General features: G+C 44.6%; 1 protein-coding gene and 1 pseudogene across 1 annotated transcript; both read left to right on the top strand.

The window, feature by feature from the left end:
- The first annotated feature begins 250 nt into the window (after positions 1 to 250).
- On the top strand, positions 251 to 2,298 carry CARTPT (CART prepropeptide). The gene is made up of 3 exons (XM_069556088.1): positions 251 to 678; positions 1,106 to 1,189; positions 2,038 to 2,298. The coding sequence occupies exons 1-3, from the start codon at positions 520 to 522 to the stop codon at positions 2,143 to 2,145; spliced, it is 351 nt and encodes a 116-aa protein (XP_069412189.1). The 5' UTR covers positions 251 to 519; the 3' UTR covers positions 2,146 to 2,298.
- A 5,255-nt stretch (positions 2,299 to 7,553) lies between these two features.
- On the top strand, positions 7,554 to 8,474 carry LOC138421543 (small ribosomal subunit protein uS5 pseudogene; annotated as a pseudogene).
- The last annotated feature ends 9,356 nt before the right edge of the window (positions 8,475 to 17,830 follow it).

Below are 17,830 nucleotides of genomic sequence, written 5' to 3'. Positions count from 1 at the left end.
AGGAAGGTGCTCAGCAAACGTTCGTGCCTGGAGGCAACACCGTCTTTCTGGTGCTGCAAACGGGTCTAGGGTAAGGAGTAAGGCAGTGCTGTGAGGTGGATCCTGCTGCTGCCACGGCTGCTAGGTGATGGGGAGGGATGCTTCAGTGCCTCGACTCGAAGGTATTTTCCATTTCCTAGTTCCCTCCCTCTCTCCATCCCTCACCTCTCGCCCCTGGACTTCAGCTCAGGCCCCTAGGGGAGCGTCCCTTGCCGCGGGGCTGACAGCACTTGGGGGCGCAGGGTCCCGGTTCTCCGAGCTCTTGCCCATCTGTGCGCAGAACCTCGTTCCGGGGCGCCTGGAGCCCGGCGGGCATTGACGTCAAGCGGCGGCGAAGCGCTGCCTACAGACGGTTGACCCGGACCCTCCTCCACACCCCCTTCCTTCCTTCATCGCCCCCTCCTTCTTCCCTGCGCCCTGGCTCCGGCTCGCTATAAAAGGTGGGAGCGCAAGGTGTCCGAGTAGCGCCGTTTCAGCACCATGGAGAGCCCCCGTCTGCGCCTGCTGCCCCTCCTGGGCGCCGCCCTGCTGCTGCTGCTACCTTTGCTGGGCGCCTTAGCCCAGGAGGACGCCGAGCTCCAGCCGCGAGCCCTGGACATCTACTCCGCCGTGGAGGATGCCTCCCATGAGAAGGAGCTGGTCGGTACCCCCCTCGCCCCGGACTTCCCTGGCTCCCGCGAGGTTCCTTGCTTTGTACGCGTCTCTCTCTCTCTCCCTGCCTCCCCACCCCGATTCTTAGATTCAGGGTCCGGGGAGGTGGGCACAAATCCCCGGCTCCCGCTGTCACCCGAAGAACGTCTTGAGCCCTGCGCTCCAGATAGTCTGTGGAGCAAATCCCTGATCCCGGCTCCTCGGAGCAACAGGAGTCTCCGCGGCTCCTGGCCCTGCGGTCAGTACGTGGGACAGCGCTCGCTGAGTTTCCACCCCTCGAACGTCCCTCTTTGTGGAGTCCAGGGGAGGAGTGTGTGGTGCCCCGGTTCCTTATAACTAGGGCTGGAAGTGAGCACCTGGGCTGGGCGCACAGCCAAGGCGGCAACTTGGGGATCCGGGGGGCGGTGTGTTGCAGATTGAAGCGCTGCAGGAAGTTCTGAAGAAGCTCAAGAGTAAACGTATTCCAATTTATGAGAAGAAGTATGGCCAAGTCCCCATGGTAAGGCTTTGGGGTCACCCCTCCCCATGCTTTTCTACGAGGAAATGCACCCCTTTGAACCTTAGGCACCAGCGTCTTCCCAGTATGTGGCTATTCATTCAGATAATGGGTTTGCAGAGTTCGTGGGCTCCCCTTTGCTTCCACCTTGTCAAACCTTTCCTCTTGGTCTCTAAAGTTAAAGAGTAGATTGGCTATTCTGGAACATCGAACAACTGGTACCAGGAATCTGCCCTTGGGTTTCTGTGGAAAGCAGTATTTCCTGAAAATATGCGCTTTTTTTTTTTTTTTTTAACCTCCCAAAGAATTCTCTGAGTGGAAGAGTCCTTGAATCTAGTCAGTTCTTGTTGCTCTAACTTACTTCCTGCCTTCTGAAGCACTGCCAGTTTTTAAAAACCTAAGTTCAAGTAAAAAATCTTGATTCCTGTCTGTTCACCTTCCTTGAATGACACACACACACACACATTTTAATCTTTTTTCTTGGGATGAGAAGGTGGACACAGGGAGCAAGGATTGTGAGGTCTATTGTTTATTTCTTAGATGAAAAGGTCTGGTTGACTTTTTCTTTTGATGAGCAATTGAAGGACCCAGGAAAGGTAACTTCCCTGAAAAAGGCAGAACACAGTAGGAGCAGTTCAATAATTTCAATTTCTTTCTTTTTATGTTCTCTCTCTCAAATGATAAGCACAAGGCTCTCCTTGTTTCAAGCCTGACTATACTTGGACCCATGGTGGTGGTGGCAGGGTTCATCTGTCCCTCCCCAGAGGCAGACTTTGTGTTGATGGGGAGACGCGCCTGTTGGGAGCACATGTGTGCTTGTGCGGCATGACTACACGTTGTGTTGTTTGCAGTGTGACGCGGGAGAGCAGTGCGCCGTGCGGAAAGGAGCCAGGATTGGGAAGCTGTGTGACTGTCCCCGAGGGACCTCCTGCAATTCCTTCCTCCTGAAGTGCTTATGAGGCACCCACGCTCTCCATAAGCCCCCTCCCCACTTTCCCCAGGGGACCACACCTTTACCCCTGGAGTCTGGCTTTAGCAACAAAGTTTGCATTTCCCTCTAAGGAAAAGGGGGCTCTCTTCCTGCTGTTTCCAAATAAAAAGAACACATTCGATGTTACTGTGTGAAGGGTAATGCCTTGTATGGTGTTGCTATGTGTACAAAATATTCTATTCTTATTTTCTCTGTCTGACAAACTTTTAAAAGTGGATATTTAAGCAAAGAGGAAGAACTTCACTTTGAAAATTGTATTTTTGTAGGTGGCATGACAGGATGAAAATTAGATCAGGTAAAATCTTGACAGATGACATCACAACCTGGAAAATAAATCACCCAAGTATCACAAATTGAAGCATGTACAAATTATACATAATAAAGTGTTTTTCATAATTGCTCATAGCGCATTGGTGTTTCTGCATAAGTAATTTAAATAGGAATGGTGGGATTAATCAAGCCGTTGTTTTCAAGGAAAAATGTTTTTAAAATAGAGGTCCACTGGGAAAACAGCACCAGGACTCCAAGGAGCTTTCATCATTAATTAGGAGTTTGCTGCACAAACTTTGGTACATGATTTTCCTTTGATTGCAGTGGTGTGTGACGTATGTGTGTTTGTGTGTATGGATGTGTGTGTGGGTGCTGTGTGTGTGTGTGTGTGTGAGAAGAGAGCGAGAGATGAAATGAGGATGATTGGAGTTGAGTTGATACATTTCGTTTATTAAAACCTTCAGCTAGAACCCTTAAACAGGGAGAACAATAGAAGAGAAATTATTTCAACCTTTAGTTACATTAAGAGCAATTTGAAAAATTAAGGATTTTGTTTTGACAGTTCCTTTATTAGAAGTTATGCATTGGTTAAAAAAGTAGAGTCTTTGGGGGTTTTTATGTCCAGAGGAAGGTAAATAGCCATTTTAGCTGCTCTAACAGTGTGAGACCCAATAATTACCACTGTTTAATACACAATCTTGGAAATATTCTCAGTTCAAAGGGAAAAATGGTCGTTTCAGTAAACAGTTTCGACGGGAACAAGTGACAATCGATGAGGGCAGGTTCAACTCGAGAAATACAAAAATCTTAAATGTAAAGTTTAGGAGCCATTAAATGTTTCTGAGTGCTTACCTGAGGTCACATTTCTGGGACTGTAAATCAAACTAAATAATATTTAGGAAGAAGCATCTTGAGAGGAACAGTGGCTTTTTCCTAATGCAAACTCAGGAGGCCCCTGCATAAAAATAGAATTTAAAAATAAAGTCCCTCCACTGATTCTTAGGGATCTAGAATATGGTGTTTAAAATATTGCCATACACAATTGCCCTTTACTCTTATTGCCCTTTGCTCTTATTATTACTGTTAGCATGACTGGTCCTCTTAATTATCTTGCACGATACTATTATCACTTTTTTTTCCCCCAGCGGAGGGAGCAGACACCAAGAGAGAAGACAGGACTAGCTCAATCAATCCTAAATCATGATTTCAGTTCTAATTTCTCCAAAGGTTTGTCTTTTCTCTCTGTGTCACCCCAGGCAATTGAGCAGGCTGTATGGACGCTCAAATTCCCCAGAAAACACTTCTTTCTTTAATAGAAATTAGATCAATGTATTTTAGGGGAGTCACATTTCCATTTGAATACCAGGCTTAGTTGTGATTGAAATGTGTTGCATTTTAATTTTTAAAAACTGAAAAGAGTAATTAAGTAATTTCGTAGTTCACTGCTTTTCCAGAAAGCAGTTCAACTGAAATTCTAATCTTCTTCTTGAGTACCTTAACTCTTCCCATTTGTGTCAATCCTAAGTAAGATGAGGAAACTGTTTTAATCATTGGTTACTGCATAGACAAGACCCTCAGGGATAACATTTAGAACGGCTTCCTATTTTACCCTGCAGTGTTTCTCCCCAAAGCAAGAAGTGTTGAAAGAATTTGCAGTTCAAAAAAAGAATAAGAATATTTTAAGAATATTGTTCCAAACCCCTTTAATTTGTACCCCTCACCATTACCCCTACTATATCATCCCTCCTTTCCTATTTAATACAGCTAAAGGGTGTGGACTTATGGGAGACTGATGATGGAGAATCTGTGGGCTGGATATGAAATGACTGTTTTCTGAAAATTTTGTGTATAGGCCCATATTTTAAGTTCATAGTGCTAATAACATTTACATTGGTGATGGCAACACTTAATCTTAAGTGGCTTATTAGAAGTAACTTTGCCTTCTCATTTTATCAGTATAAAAGCACCTCTTCAAATAGAATGTTTTAATATATTTAATAATTGAAGGTCCCTGTGGAGAGGACAAGAATGTTAAAGATCAAGAAAGTTGAAATGATCAAAGTTGTTGCCCATATGGAAGCTTCCATATATATACCCTAGAGACATTTTGTGCGTGAATAGTGGGTGCTTGCTCAGTTGTGTCTGACTGTTTGTGACCCATGGACTGTGGCCCGCCAGTCTCCTCTGTCCATGTGATTTCCCAGGCAAGAATACTGGCGTGGGTCACCGTTTCCTCCTTCTGAGACTGGCTGAAAGATGCAGGGTCTGGGAACTGACAAGCTCCTCCACATAAAGATCTGGGGGATAATAAAGCTTAGGAATGGAGCAGTGGTGCTCACAGGAGCCTGCGATGACATATGAAGATTGATGGATGACTTTTCTCAGTTGCACACAACCATTCCTCTTCCTATGGTGATTACTGATATTATACCCCTTACGCTATGCCAGAATCTGGAGGGCTCTGAGGGACCCAGATTCTGTTTGTGTACCTACACTCTCCCATGGACGGAGGAACCTGGTAGGCTGCAGTCCATGGGGTCGCACAGAGTTGGACACGACTGAAGTGACTTAGCAGCACTCTCTCCCCAATCCAGAAAATGGCACACCTGACCCTAGGTATTGGCAGAGATTCTTTGCTTGACCCAACTTTAGCTGAGCTCCTGAACCTCGTCCTAGACCCATCTGTGTACTTCCTTGCAAAATATAATATTACCGAGAGCCCTGCTAAGTCAGTTTATCAAACAAACCAACAAACCCCACCCTGGATGTGTGATCACTTTCCAAATATGATCAAGTTCCTTACCCTCACCTCCTCCTAGGTGATGTCTGATCACCCTGGCCCCGCCTTCACTAAAGAGCTTGTTAGGTCAGTTTAGCCAAAGTCTCCCCTTTACCTGTTAGTAACTTTCCATTCATAGACCTCCCACCTGTCCCTTGGCCATAAGTTACTACTTGCTCATTTGGACTTGCGCCCCCTTCTGTACCTAAGTCTCTTTTCCCTTATTGCAATAGTCCTGAATAAAGTTCGTTTTTGTGGCTTTAACAACTGTCCAGCTATACCATATCTTTTTTTTTTGATAGTTTGAAGTGTAGTTAGATAAGGGGGTTTGGGATTGTTTAGTTTAAATAAGAACCTCAGGTGGTTCTGCTAAGCTTCCTCTTCCAGAACCACTATAACGCTGAGCTAATTTTAAATATATTTCATTCATTCCACACTTTTTCAAGTATTTCCATGTGCCAGGTACTGAAAACGTAATGGTAAGTAAGATAGATATAGTTCCTGTTCTCATAGAGTTTATAGTCTAGTGACTGACAGTCTAGCGGCAAGAAAAATTAATAACAAAAATTATAAGCTATGAGAAATTCTATGGAGGACATGGTGATATCAAATGAGCAGTCAGGAAAGGTGATATTTGAGCTGAGAGTTGAAGGGTAAGGAGCTAGTCTCGTCAAAGACAGAGTGGTTGGAAGGAGAAGAAATGACAAAGGGCTTCAGGCAGAGGTTAGGACTTATTCAAAGGCAGGATAGATGTCGACATGCTTGAGGAACTGAGAGAAGACCCAGGACTCTCAGCAGATGAATGCCAGATGAGGGGAGGCACAAGAGGCTACCCCTGTGAGTAGTTCTTTGGGTTCCCTTGGGGGTACACAGTTGCCTTGATCAGGTGCCAGGTGATATCAACGAATATTCATAGGTCATGAATATTTCATGGGAAAGTAGGACTGAGAGTAAGGAGGGAGCTGTCCTGGCATCAACTTTCAGTTTTCTTTGTCTCAGTGATGGATGAATAGAATTCTGCTACATGCTAAGTCGCTTCAGTCGTGTCCGACTCTGTGCGACCCCGTGGACAGCAGCCCACCAGGCTCCTCTGTCCATAGGATTCTCCAGGCAAGAACACTGGGTTGCCATTTCCTTCTCCGGAATAGAATTCTCTTACCTGGCCAATGTGTTGACGGTTTGTATCCTTTATCTTCCTAAGCATGTATGTGCTCTTCAGGGTATCTAGTCTTGAGGATCTGTCAGCAAAATTATTTTGACTTGAAAATAATTTCTGTGGATATTTCTAGCTGGTGTTCCTAGCACCATTGAGAGGAAGACTCAGCAGAAGGGAAGAGGTTAAAAATTTAGAAGAAAGGAGAGATAATTGATGAAGCAAGCTCTTGGTCAGGGATGAGGGGACAGGATTCAGAGCCAAGAAAAAGATCAGTTTGTAGGAAGAGTGGGAAGGTGGGGGAACATGGTGTGGACAGATACAGGTGACTTTGTAGGTGTGATGGCAAGAAGTCGGGGTGGTTATTTTATGGCTTCTGTTTTCCAAGGGAAGTACGAGGTAAAGTCTTCTGCTGAGGAGAAGATGAAGCAAATTGTCTGTTCAATAATTATATGTACACAATATAGAAACTGATAATAGGTATCTGCCATAATGTGAGAGATTCACCACATGACGTGATACGTCAAATGCTAGACAGAGAGAAAAATGGATTTAGAAGACACAAGTGGTATTCGAATATTCTTTGAAGAATGTGTATTTCAAAAGGTGATGATTGGAAAAACTTACTTAAGGCGTGGGAAATAGTGTGAATGAAAGTACCTTGGGGAAAGGAAATGCAGTAAGAAATGCCTTGAGTGCTGAGTCCATGTGGCGTCCACATGGTGTAAACTAGTGAGGGAGGAGACAAAAGGGGCTCAGGCTGCCGGGTAAGGGCCCAAGGCTTTATTCCTGGTAGCAGAATGACATGACTAGGGCTGTGCTTTAGGAAGCTCTCTGATTGCACACTGAGAGAGGGGCCAGAGGGAGACATGAGCACAGAAAGGGCAGGCAGGAGGCTATCACAGAAGTCTAGGAAAGAAGTGATGAGGGCTTGGGTAGATAAGAGCGGTAAGAATGGACAGGAGTGACCAAAAAAGACATCATTCAGGGGAAAGTCCAAAGCAGTAGTTTCCCCAAAGTCTTCTGTCGGTAATGGTGTTTTCTCTTGTAGTAAAATAGTGCGGAGGTGGGGGTGCCAAAGCTAGATAAATCCAATTTTTAATTGTTCTAATTCACAGTTTAGCACACTTGCATTTAAAAAGTCAGGTTCGCTTCTTCTTCGTGAAAACACCAAATGGCGGATGACACCGGTGCTGCGGACGGGCCCGGAGGCCGCGGAAGGGCCCGGAGGCCCCGGAGGCCCCGGGGGCCCGGAATGGGAGGCCGCGGTGGCTTCCGCGGAGGCTTCGGTAGTGGCGTCCGGGGACGGGGTCGCGGCCGGGGTCTCGGGCCGGGAAGAGGCCGCGGAGCTCGCGGAGGCAAGGCTGAGGACAAGGACTGGCTCCCCGTTACCAAGCTGGGCCGCCTGGTCAAGGACATGAAGATCAAGTCTCTGGAGGAGATCTACCTTTTCTCTCTGCCCATCAAGGAGTCTGAGATTATTGACTTTTCCCTGGGAGCAGCCCTCGAGGATGAGGTTTTGAAGATTATGCCCGTGCAAAAGCAGACCAGTGCTGGCCGGCGGACCAGGTTCAAGGCGTTTGTTGCCATTGGGGATTACAACGGACATGTCGGTCTGGGTGTCAAGTGCTCCAAGGAAGTAGCCACTGCCATCCGTGGGGCCATCATCCTGGCCAAGCTGTCCATCGTCCCCGTGCGAAGAGGCTACTGGGGGAACAAGATCGGCAAGCCCCACACGGTTCCTTGCCAGGTGACTGGCCGCTGCGGCTCCGTGCTGGTGCGCCTCATCCCTGCCCCCAGAGGCACTGGCATCGTCTCCACCCCTGTGCCCAAGAAGCTGGTGATGATGGCCGGCATCGACGACTGCTACGCTTCTGCCAGGGGCTGCACCGCCACCCTGGGCAACTTCGCCAAGGCCGCTTTTGATGCCATTTCCAAGACCTACAGTTATCTCACCCCTGACCTCTGGGAAGAGACGGTGTTCACCAAGTCTCCATATCAGGAATTCACTGACCATCTTGTGAAGACCCACACCAGCGCCTCCGTGCAGAGGACGCAGGCCCCAGCTGTAGCCACCACATAGTTTTTTAAAGGGAATAAAAAAGTGAATGAAATCAGTTTAAAAAAAAAAAGGTTCATTTAGATATAATTTGTATGTAATAAAATTCATCCTTTTGAAATGTACATTCCCTATTTTCAATGTTCATTTTTAAATGTTTTAATTTTTATTTTTGGCTACACCATACAGCATGTGGGATCTTATTTCCCCAAGCAGAGATCAAACCCATGGCCCTTATATTGGAATCGTGGCATCTTAACCACTGGACTGTCAGAAAAGTCCCCAATTTCAGTGTTAAAATGTTCTTCCTTTAATGAAATGATTGTGAAGATAGATGGTGGTTGTTTTCCTAATGCTTCTGTTAAAACAGAATTTGGCATCTCTATTTTCAAATGCCAGAATTTGGGAAGAAATTTGACTGGTCTAGAAAATCTGGAAATCTGGAAGCCACTGAACTCATGGAGGCTTATAAAATGAGGAGTCTGGAAGGCTGGGAGGATGGTAGATGCCAGCGAAAGGAAACACGGAGAGAGACGCTTGTCGGGGGAAAGGACTGAAGTCTCGAAGGAACCCGGAGCTTCTCTAGATTTGCTCCAGGCTCCAATTCAGTGTGGTTTCACCAGAACAGAGGTAAGTGCAGGCTCGCCTTGCAGAGGAAGTAGGAAGCCTGGCTTCCAATCATGGTTCTGCCCCTCATGAGTTGGGCAGCCTTGCAGGGCTTCCAACAGGCAGACATCTAAGACTCCCCCTCCAGTTGAGATGTTTGGACACTGAATTCGACTTTATTTGATCACATCTAATATTCTATGCTTGAGCAACTGGGAAATAAAGCAAATAAGCTTCAATCCAAATTGGTTTCAATTTTACTTAAACCATGGGCTTCCCTTGATAGCTCAGTTGGTAAAGAATCCATCTGCAATGCAGAAGACCCCAGTTTGATTCCTGGGTAGGGAAGATCCTCTGGAGAAGGGATAGGCTAAACTCCAGTATTCTTGGGCTTCCCCTAAGAATCTGCCTGCAATGCAGGACACCTGGGTTTGATCCCTGAGTTGGGAAGACCCCCTGGAGAAGGGAAAGGCTACCCACTTCAGTATTCTCACCTGGGTCGCAAAGAGTTGGACATGACTGAGCAACTTTCACTTACTTGAACCACAGGCTTTAACAAGAAAGAATGAACCTGAAATCACCTCAATTTAAGTTTGAGTTTTAGTTTATTTATTTTATTTTTTGGCTGCACCACGCAGCATGGATGGTGGACTTTTCAACAAGGAATGTGCCCTTTGCGGTGGAACTGTGTGGTCTTAACCACTTCGCCAACAGGGGAGTTCTGAGTTTGAATTTTAAAATAATTAATAATTTTCTTCAGAGAGGTTTTGGATTTATTAGTTATTTAGAATTTTTTAAAGTTTTAGATTTATTATTTAATATTTTTTGGTGCTATCATGTATGCTTTTTAGTTCAATCACATTTCGTAATTGGTTGATTTGTATATGGGAATATTCCATACTATGTGTATACACTGGCGAGATCCTGTAATGTTCCTGAAATTTCCTATTAGTTAGCTTTAAATATTGCTTATATATTCTCTTAGATGTCTGTGTAGATGATTGTGTCACCTGAAAATAAGGGTAGTTTTCAATTCCTTTCTAATTCTTATACTTTCACTTACTGTTTTATTACATTGACTAGGTCTATCAGGGGAATGTCAGTATATGGAGGTGGCAGCAGGCATTCTTATTGATGCTTAACTTCCGTGACAGTGCTTCCAAAGCTTCACAGGGAGTGTGTGTGTGTGTGTGTGTGTATTAAAAAATACATATCATTTCTTAGGTTAAGGGATTTTACTTTGTTTTTTTTTTTTTTTTCAAAAATGGGGTGGGAGGTGAGAGAGAGGTACAAGAGGGAGGGCACATGTGTATACCTATGGCCGATTCATGTTGATGTATGGCAGAAACCAACACAGGATTGTAAAGCAATCATCCTCAACTTAAAAAGTTTTAAAAAACCTATTCAGATGGTATATATGGAATGGGCAAACAACAAGTTCCTAGTGTACAGAACAGGGAACTATATTCAATATCCTGTGACAAACCACAGTGGAAAAGAATATGAAAAAGAATGCGTATATATGTATATCTGAGTTACTTTGTTGTACAGCAGTAATTAACACAATGTTATAATTCAACTATACTTCAATTAAAAAAATTAAAAATAAATGAGTATTAAGTGTCAAAGAATTTTTTCTGTATTTATTGAAATAATCATTTATGTTAATCTATTAATTTTATTAATGTTTTACTTAATTTTACTTACCTTTTAATGATCTGACTTAATTCTCCTCCCAGAGAAGTAGGCAGCCTCTAGCTGACTCCGTGGATACAAGCTAGTGGTTGAGCAGTCAATCCTGGAGGAATTCCAAGGTGGAAAGATCAGGGCTAGGGTCTAAGATTCTGCCATTTTCTGCAGCTATAGCCCTTGATCCTGCCAGGTGAGCGGCTAATGCTTCTCACAGCCAAGGGCCTGGATCCCTGTCTGAGAGGCTACCATTTGGCTCTGAGTAGCCACTGGGAAAACCACACGCCTGCTCCTGCCCTCATCCCTATCACAAACTTCCCCCAACAGTGTGCTCCAGCCCCGCTGTTTGTCTTGCCTGGTCCCTCACTTTGTCAGCTTGACGTGGTGAATTTATTGATAGATTTTCTAATGTATTGATCACTTCTGACCAGGGATTGAACTTGGGCCCTGGCAGTGAAAGTGTGGCATCCTTAACCATTGGACTGCAAGGGAATTCCCTGTAGTAGAATCTCTTCTTTAAAAGCTTATATACTCTTATTTTTGGCTGTGCTGGGTCTTCGTTGCTGCATGGGCTTTCTCTGGTTGCAGCAAGTGAAGGCCACTCTCTAGCTGGCCGTGCACAGACTTCTCATTGTGGTAGCTTCTCATGCTGTGAAGCATGGGCTCTGGGGTGTGCAGTTTTCAGTAGCTGGGGCACAGGGGATCAGTCGATGCTGCTCCCCTGCTCTAGAACACAGGCTCAGTACTCGTGGCACACGGCTTAGTAGCCCTGCAGCAAGGTGGGATCCTCCCAGACCAGGGGTTGAACCTCTGTCTCCTGCATTGGCAGGTGGATCCTCCACTGAGCCACCAGTGAATCCACCACAGTAGAATCTTAAACTTGTATCTTCCACTGTACTTTCTAGTCTCTTTTTAAGTAACTGAAACACTTAAATTTTTCTACCTTTTTCATCTCAGCAATAATATACTAAAATTTGCATTAAATTTCCCAACCAATATTTTCTGGACTTCATTCTAAATTTTACTGGTATTGCTCTTCATTGATTCTTCTTAACATTGTTTCAGTTCTTGAGTTATTTATTCCAATTCAAGAGAATCTTTCTTTTAGTGACTTTTGGAGTTCTGGATACTGGGTATTGTGTTTCTCATTCATTGCATACTTGAATTTGTGTTTATTTTGCTTTTTCAGGGAACAGGCTTTTAAAAATTGATGTAGACGCTTCCTGTCATGCTGTTGATCTATTTTTTCTGGCACTTGGGGTAAGGGAAATCTTTCACTGTAATTGTCATTTTTTTTTGAGTAGGATTCTTACCTCTTCCTCAGTCTGTGAGTAGAGATTATTTCCTATACTTGAACTTCAGAAATATCACTCAGGGTATCTTGGTCTATATCTATCTCCATAATCTAGTTTGAATCTTGTTCAGCCCCTTCAATGGAAAGATTCAAGATTTTTTTTGATTAAGAGAAAGGTATTTTTCTCATTTCTTTGATTATTGTTTCTCTGCTGTATGTTTAATTCTCTTTCTGGGATTCCTTTTAGGTAAATATAGAATCTCATATGTATATTTATGTGAACTATATCTTTTCTCCTTTTCACCTTGATAGTTTCCCTCTGAGTCCTGGGGAAAATTTTTGAGGTGGTTCTCTAATTCATAGATTTGGTTTTATTCAGTAACTCACTTTCTGTTCACTAAATCAGTCCCCACAAAAGACATTTCCCCAAATTCCCATTTTTTTTTTTTGTGGTTTTGATGGAAAAAGCAAATACTCCTGAAAGGCCCAGACCACCCAATTACTCATGCTTATATTAGGATGGGTTTTCCATAGCCCCTTTTTTTGGTGATGACAGAAAGACTGAGGTGTTAGGGCACTGTAGGAACACACTGGGACCAGCCTTATCTGCTTCGCACTTTGCTAAAACCTATCTCTGGCTGGGGATCCCAAAGGCTCAGCACACACCTGCAAAGGGAGAAAGAATATCAAGGGCAGAGAGATGTTATGGGGAGGGAGGTGGGAGGGGGGCTTATGTTTGGGAACGCATGTACACCGTGGTGGAGTCATGTCAGTGTATGGCAAAACCAATACAGTATTGTAAAGTAAAATAAAATAAAAAAAAATAAAAAGAAAGAAAAAAAAAAAGAATATCGAGGGTTCCTGAAATGGCATGTGGGAGTGACATCTCTCATTCTTCAACTCACATCATGATTGGAGGAGTGGTTTTCTTAAACACATGCAATATGGAAAGAACTGTTTGTTTTTATTTTGCACTTGGTGAGGGTAGGAGGAGAGAGGAGAGAGTGAGAGAGTGCTTGTGTGCTGTGTTGAGGAACAAGGAGACATTTGGAAAAGGAATTTATGGGAAGAACATAAATTTCTAATGAGCATTTATCTAGTTACTTGCTGTATGCTTATGTATATTAGAAACCTTCTTTTCCAACTCACTGATGAATTCTTCAGTAAATTCTTAGTTACTCAAAGTAACAATGGATGTGATTTCTTTGAAAAAAATGCTTATCAACATTTCTTCCCTTCGTCAATATCTAGCGTGGTAAGATAGCTGTATCCATTCATCTGTCCCTTTATTCATTATTTAACAAACATTTTTTAATTGTAGCACAGTTGATTTACAATATCATATTAGTTTCAGGTATACAATATAGTGACTCAGTATTTTCTAGATTATACTCCATTTAAAGTTACTATAAAATCTTGGCTGTGTCCCCAGGGCTCTACAGTATATCCTTGTTTCTTAATTATTTTATACATAGTAGTTTGTATTTCTTAATCCCTACCCCTGTTTTGCTTCTCCCCTCTTCCTCTCGGGAACCCCTGGTTCTCTATATCTGTGAGTCTGTTTTAACAAACATTTTTGAGCACCTCCCTGTGTCAGGCACAGTGATGGGCTCCAGAGATGGAGCAGAGAAGAAGACAGTCAAGGGGCCACCCTCCAGGAGCTTACGATCTTATGTAACCAAAGGTCTCTGTTTAAGTGGGGCCCGTGCAGGTGGACTAGGGAGGAAGGGAGATTCCCGCTAGGGACTGAGTCCCTGTTCCCTGGCATGCGTCTTGATCATCTTTCCTTTCACCTGCTCCTCTTTACTGTCACTTACCCAGATTGCCTGTAGTTCCTGTTGTCTGTGTATCTCAGATCCTGACATTTGTTTCCAACCTGTTGACTCTAATAACCCTTTGTTTAAAAAAGCTTTTTATTCTATATTGGGATATAGCCGATTAACAGACAATGCTGTGATAGTTTCAGGTGAACAGCAAAGGGATTCAGCTGTATATATATGTTCTGATAACTCTGTGAAACACCCTTCAGCTACAGTTGGACACTGATTTCCTAGTGCAGTTCTCAGGTTTACCCTCTGGCCCCAGTATCTGTGGTTGCTGTAAAAACCTACCACTGCCTCCCCGTAGGGTTCTAACAGGTTGCTGAGACCAGACCTAATTCCCACTTGGCCATTTTATAGGGAGAATCTGATAGTATCCACCATCTGCCAGAGGGACCTGCTGCCAGTCCTAATCCTGGAACACGTCTATAACCGGTGGCACTAGTGTTAAAGAACCAGCCTGCCAGTGCAGGAGACGCAAGAGATGTGGGTTCGATTCCTGGGTTGGGGAAATCCCCTGGAGCAGGGTATGGCAACCCACTCCAGTATTCTTGCCTGGAGAATCCCATGGACAAAGGAGCCTGGAAGGCTACAGTCCATAGGGTCACAAAAAGCTGGACAGGACTAAAGTGACTTAGCACGCACGCGTGTGTGAAAACCCAGTCTGCTTGGGTGGAAAAGGCTGAGTCTGTGTGTACAGACTCAGGGAGGCGGAGCTACACACAGGGCTCTGGTTCTCTGTCCACCACCCCTGTTTGCTCAGAGCTCTTCACACTGTCGCCAAGGACAACTGCACACACGGGCTGTCTGCCGTCTGGATGATTGAAACCATTAATCATTTACCAAACCCTGGCTGCAGCCTTTCATTAATTATCACTCTGCTAATGATGTCCCTCAGGAAAAGGGAAAAGTAATTCCCCCTCCAATGCAGACTTGGTGCAAACAGACCATACTTCATAAATGAATCAGGAGTGGGCGTTTTGCCTTGAGTTCCTTTGAACTCTTCCTTCACAGAGAGAGAGAAGAGCTGAAAGTAGGCGTAACAGGATAAAATGAAGCAGGTGAAGATGCTGTTTGAGTATCAGTGTTAGTGTGCCGTTGTTTAGTCTATTGTTTCAGCTAGGAGCTGGGGGTCACCTTTACTGAGATGTCTTCCCAGTCTAGGCGCTTGTTGTTTAGTCACTGAGTTGTATCCGACTCTTTTGCAAACGCATGGACTGTAGCCGGCCAGGCTCCTCTCTGTGGGATTTCCCAGGCAAGAATACTGGAGTGGGTTGCCATTTCCTTCTCTAGGGGATCTTCCCGACCAGGATCTTCCTGACCATGTCTCCTGCATTAGCAGGAGGATTCTTTACCACTGAGCCACCTGGGAAGTCCCCAGTACAGGTGGAGACTTTTTTAAATGTGACACCAGGAACTGGACACAGCACTCTTTAAATGAGACAGTCTCATAAAGCCACTGATGTCCTTCTCAGACCATGATACCCACTCTCTAAGAAGGCAGCTTATTTTTCCCTATTTGATCTGATCTTGTTGACCCAAGGAGGACTAAATGAGTTTAAATATATGAACAGTACCTGAACACAGTAAGTATTCAATGCTCCAAAGAATAAAGGAAAGTCTGTATCGTTTTCTGTGCTCTGAAATTGTGGCTGGCTTCTATAGGATTTGTTTCAGACATTGTGGGACATAACAGAGGAGTTTCACTATTATATCCGAGCAACTGTTGAGTCCATTCCTGCCCCCACAGCAAGAAGGTGTCTGGAAGCATCTGGAAGTAGACTCCCAAATGATGTCTCACGTCAAAATAAGCAGGAGGGCTTGAGGCTAAACATGTCAAAATTTTACCAGCCTTTTGGGTCCAGTATGGCTTATAGAATCCTGGACCTGTTTGGGAAGTCTGGCAATTTTTCCCGGTAGGGAGGAGGGAGTATGCATTCACCCAACAAATGTCAATATTTGAATAATAAGCACTGTCCTAGGTGCTAAATTTTTAAAAAAGCTTTTCATTTCCAGCTTTATTGTTCTTTTTCATGACATTTAGGTAAAATAGAAAATAAGGAGAAAGGCATCACTCCTGTTTCTCGCTCAAGACTTCTTGGTGGTGGTGATGGGGTGGGGGGTTCCTTCCTGAATCTTCCCCCATGAGACTGAGTCCTATCCTCCCCCATGTGTGTTCTAGCTGGGGCTGGCTCCCTTTGAACGCTCCCTCTGCTAATGCAATGAGAGAGTCTGGACCCGTCTGTCCCTTGGGAGGCTTCTTCTTCCTCTCCTAGGTAGGTAGCTTTAGGCCAATCCTGGGACCCTTAAGGGAAAGACTGCCCTCTTTGGGGTGTGTTTTCCCACAGATTTGTCTTTCCCTGTGTCTTTTCACCCTGGTGAAATCTCCAGGACTAAGAGAGGGTATGGATCTAGAGACAGGGGGACAAGAAAGCCACTCAGATGGTTTTTAAATCAGGCACTGTTGTGTTGTACTCTCACTTGGTCATGTTTGACCCTGTGTACTGGAGGGTCGAACCAGGCTCCTCTGTCCATGGGGCTGTTCAGGTAAGAATACTGGAGTGGGTTGCAATGCCCTCCTCTTAAATCAGGCTACTCAGGTCAATCTGGGCTTCCCAGGTGACTCAGTGGTAAAGAGTCCCCCTGACAATGCAGGAGATGTGAGTTCAACCCGGGGGTCTGGAAAGATCCCCTGGAAAAGGAAGTAGCAACCCATTCCAATATCTTTATCTGGGAAATCCCATGGACAGAGCAGCCTGATGGGCTACAGTCCATGGTATCTTGAAAGAGTCAGACTGGACTTAGGGACAACAGCAACCACTCAGATATCTAGATGAGCCAAAGCAAGATCCTCTGCCATATGGTCCAGTCTATTCACCCAGGGTTCCTCAGAGAAGGCTGGGGGCAAAGCTCTAATAATACTCTTCTGGCTTTATCCTCTACATTCAAGTCTTTTACGGGAGTCTAACTGGGATCTCTTTGACCTTAGGAAGCAGGTGCTGGAGAGTTTAGGAGTCTCATCCCTTTTTTTCTATTTCTTTCCTTCTTAGACACACATTGGTGTGTTCTGCAGACCGAGCTGGGTATATCCTCAGGGGAAAAGCCTTACATGAAGATTGGGGCTCCTCCTGCACTGGGAGACCTCTCGCAGTGACGTTTCAAACCTCACTCGCAGCTGGATGCTGCTGGGCAATGCCCACTGTCAAGCTGGTCATGTCTGAGTTTTACGAGGAGAGGAAGTGGTTTTTGGCTGAGGGCGGGTTTCTTAGTGATTGCACAAAGAAAACACAGTTGCATTTCCTTGTGGGCAAAGTTTCAGGCAGAGATCCAGGCTCTTTGCAGGAGGAGAGATGATAGGTTGAATCTGTTTTTGATAGGGACCTGTTTTGGGGCCTGAACAGGCTTATCCAGAACTGTGATCTGCAGGGCAGTCTCACTTCTCAGGGGCAAGGACACTGCGAATAGTGAAGAGTTCTGCTGTCTGATTAGAAGCATGTAACACCAGCATTATTTCTTGAACCACAACAGGTTCCCCTCACATTAGACCGGGCTTCTGAGCTCAGTGTCAAGCATTCGACCGTGATCATACTTTTCTTTACCCTGCTTTTCAGTAATCTTATTTCTGGTCTGTCACTCTAGACAAAGTAGGTCTTGTGGCAGAATAAACGAGTAGTGTAAGGAATATTTGTATTCACAGAGTCACAAAGAGATAACATATTGAAAAGACTGAGAACATAATGTTCTGGGCCCTGATGGCCTGGGTTTGAATCCTAGCTCCATTATTGTTTAGATAGATAAGTTGGCCAAGTTTCTTAAACCCTCTGAAATCTGTTTTTCTCATCTGTATAAGGGGGGCATAAATAATAACAACATTTAGGACTGCTGAGGAAACAGAATGTTAATGTGTATTCAGTTCAGTTCAGTCACTCAGTCGTGTCTGACTCTTTGCGACCCCATGAATTGCAGCATGCCAGGCCTCCCTG

Source organism: Ovis canadensis, chromosome 16 (genome assembly GCF_042477335.2).
Source record: "Ovis canadensis isolate MfBH-ARS-UI-01 breed Bighorn chromosome 16, ARS-UI_OviCan_v2, whole genome shotgun sequence".
NCBI classification, from domain to species: Eukaryota; Metazoa; Chordata; class Mammalia; order Artiodactyla; family Bovidae; genus Ovis; species Ovis canadensis.
Note: the sequence above shows the minus strand (reverse complement) of the source record. Positions and strands in the feature narration are given on the sequence as shown.

Bases quoted from the DNA above. Each gene is read 5' to 3' on its own strand.
- CARTPT (XM_069556088.1), top strand. From the start codon at position 520: ATGGAGAGCCCCCGTCTGCGCCTGCTGCCCCTCCTGGGCGCCGCCCTG. The intron at 679-1,105 runs GTCGGTACCCCC...GGTGTGTTGCAG, and splicing joins CCTCCCATGAGAAGGAGCTG to ATTGAAGCGCTGCAGGAAGT. The intron at 1,190-2,037 runs GTAAGGCTTTGG...TGTTGTTTGCAG, and splicing joins AGTATGGCCAAGTCCCCATG to TGTGACGCGGGAGAGCAGTG.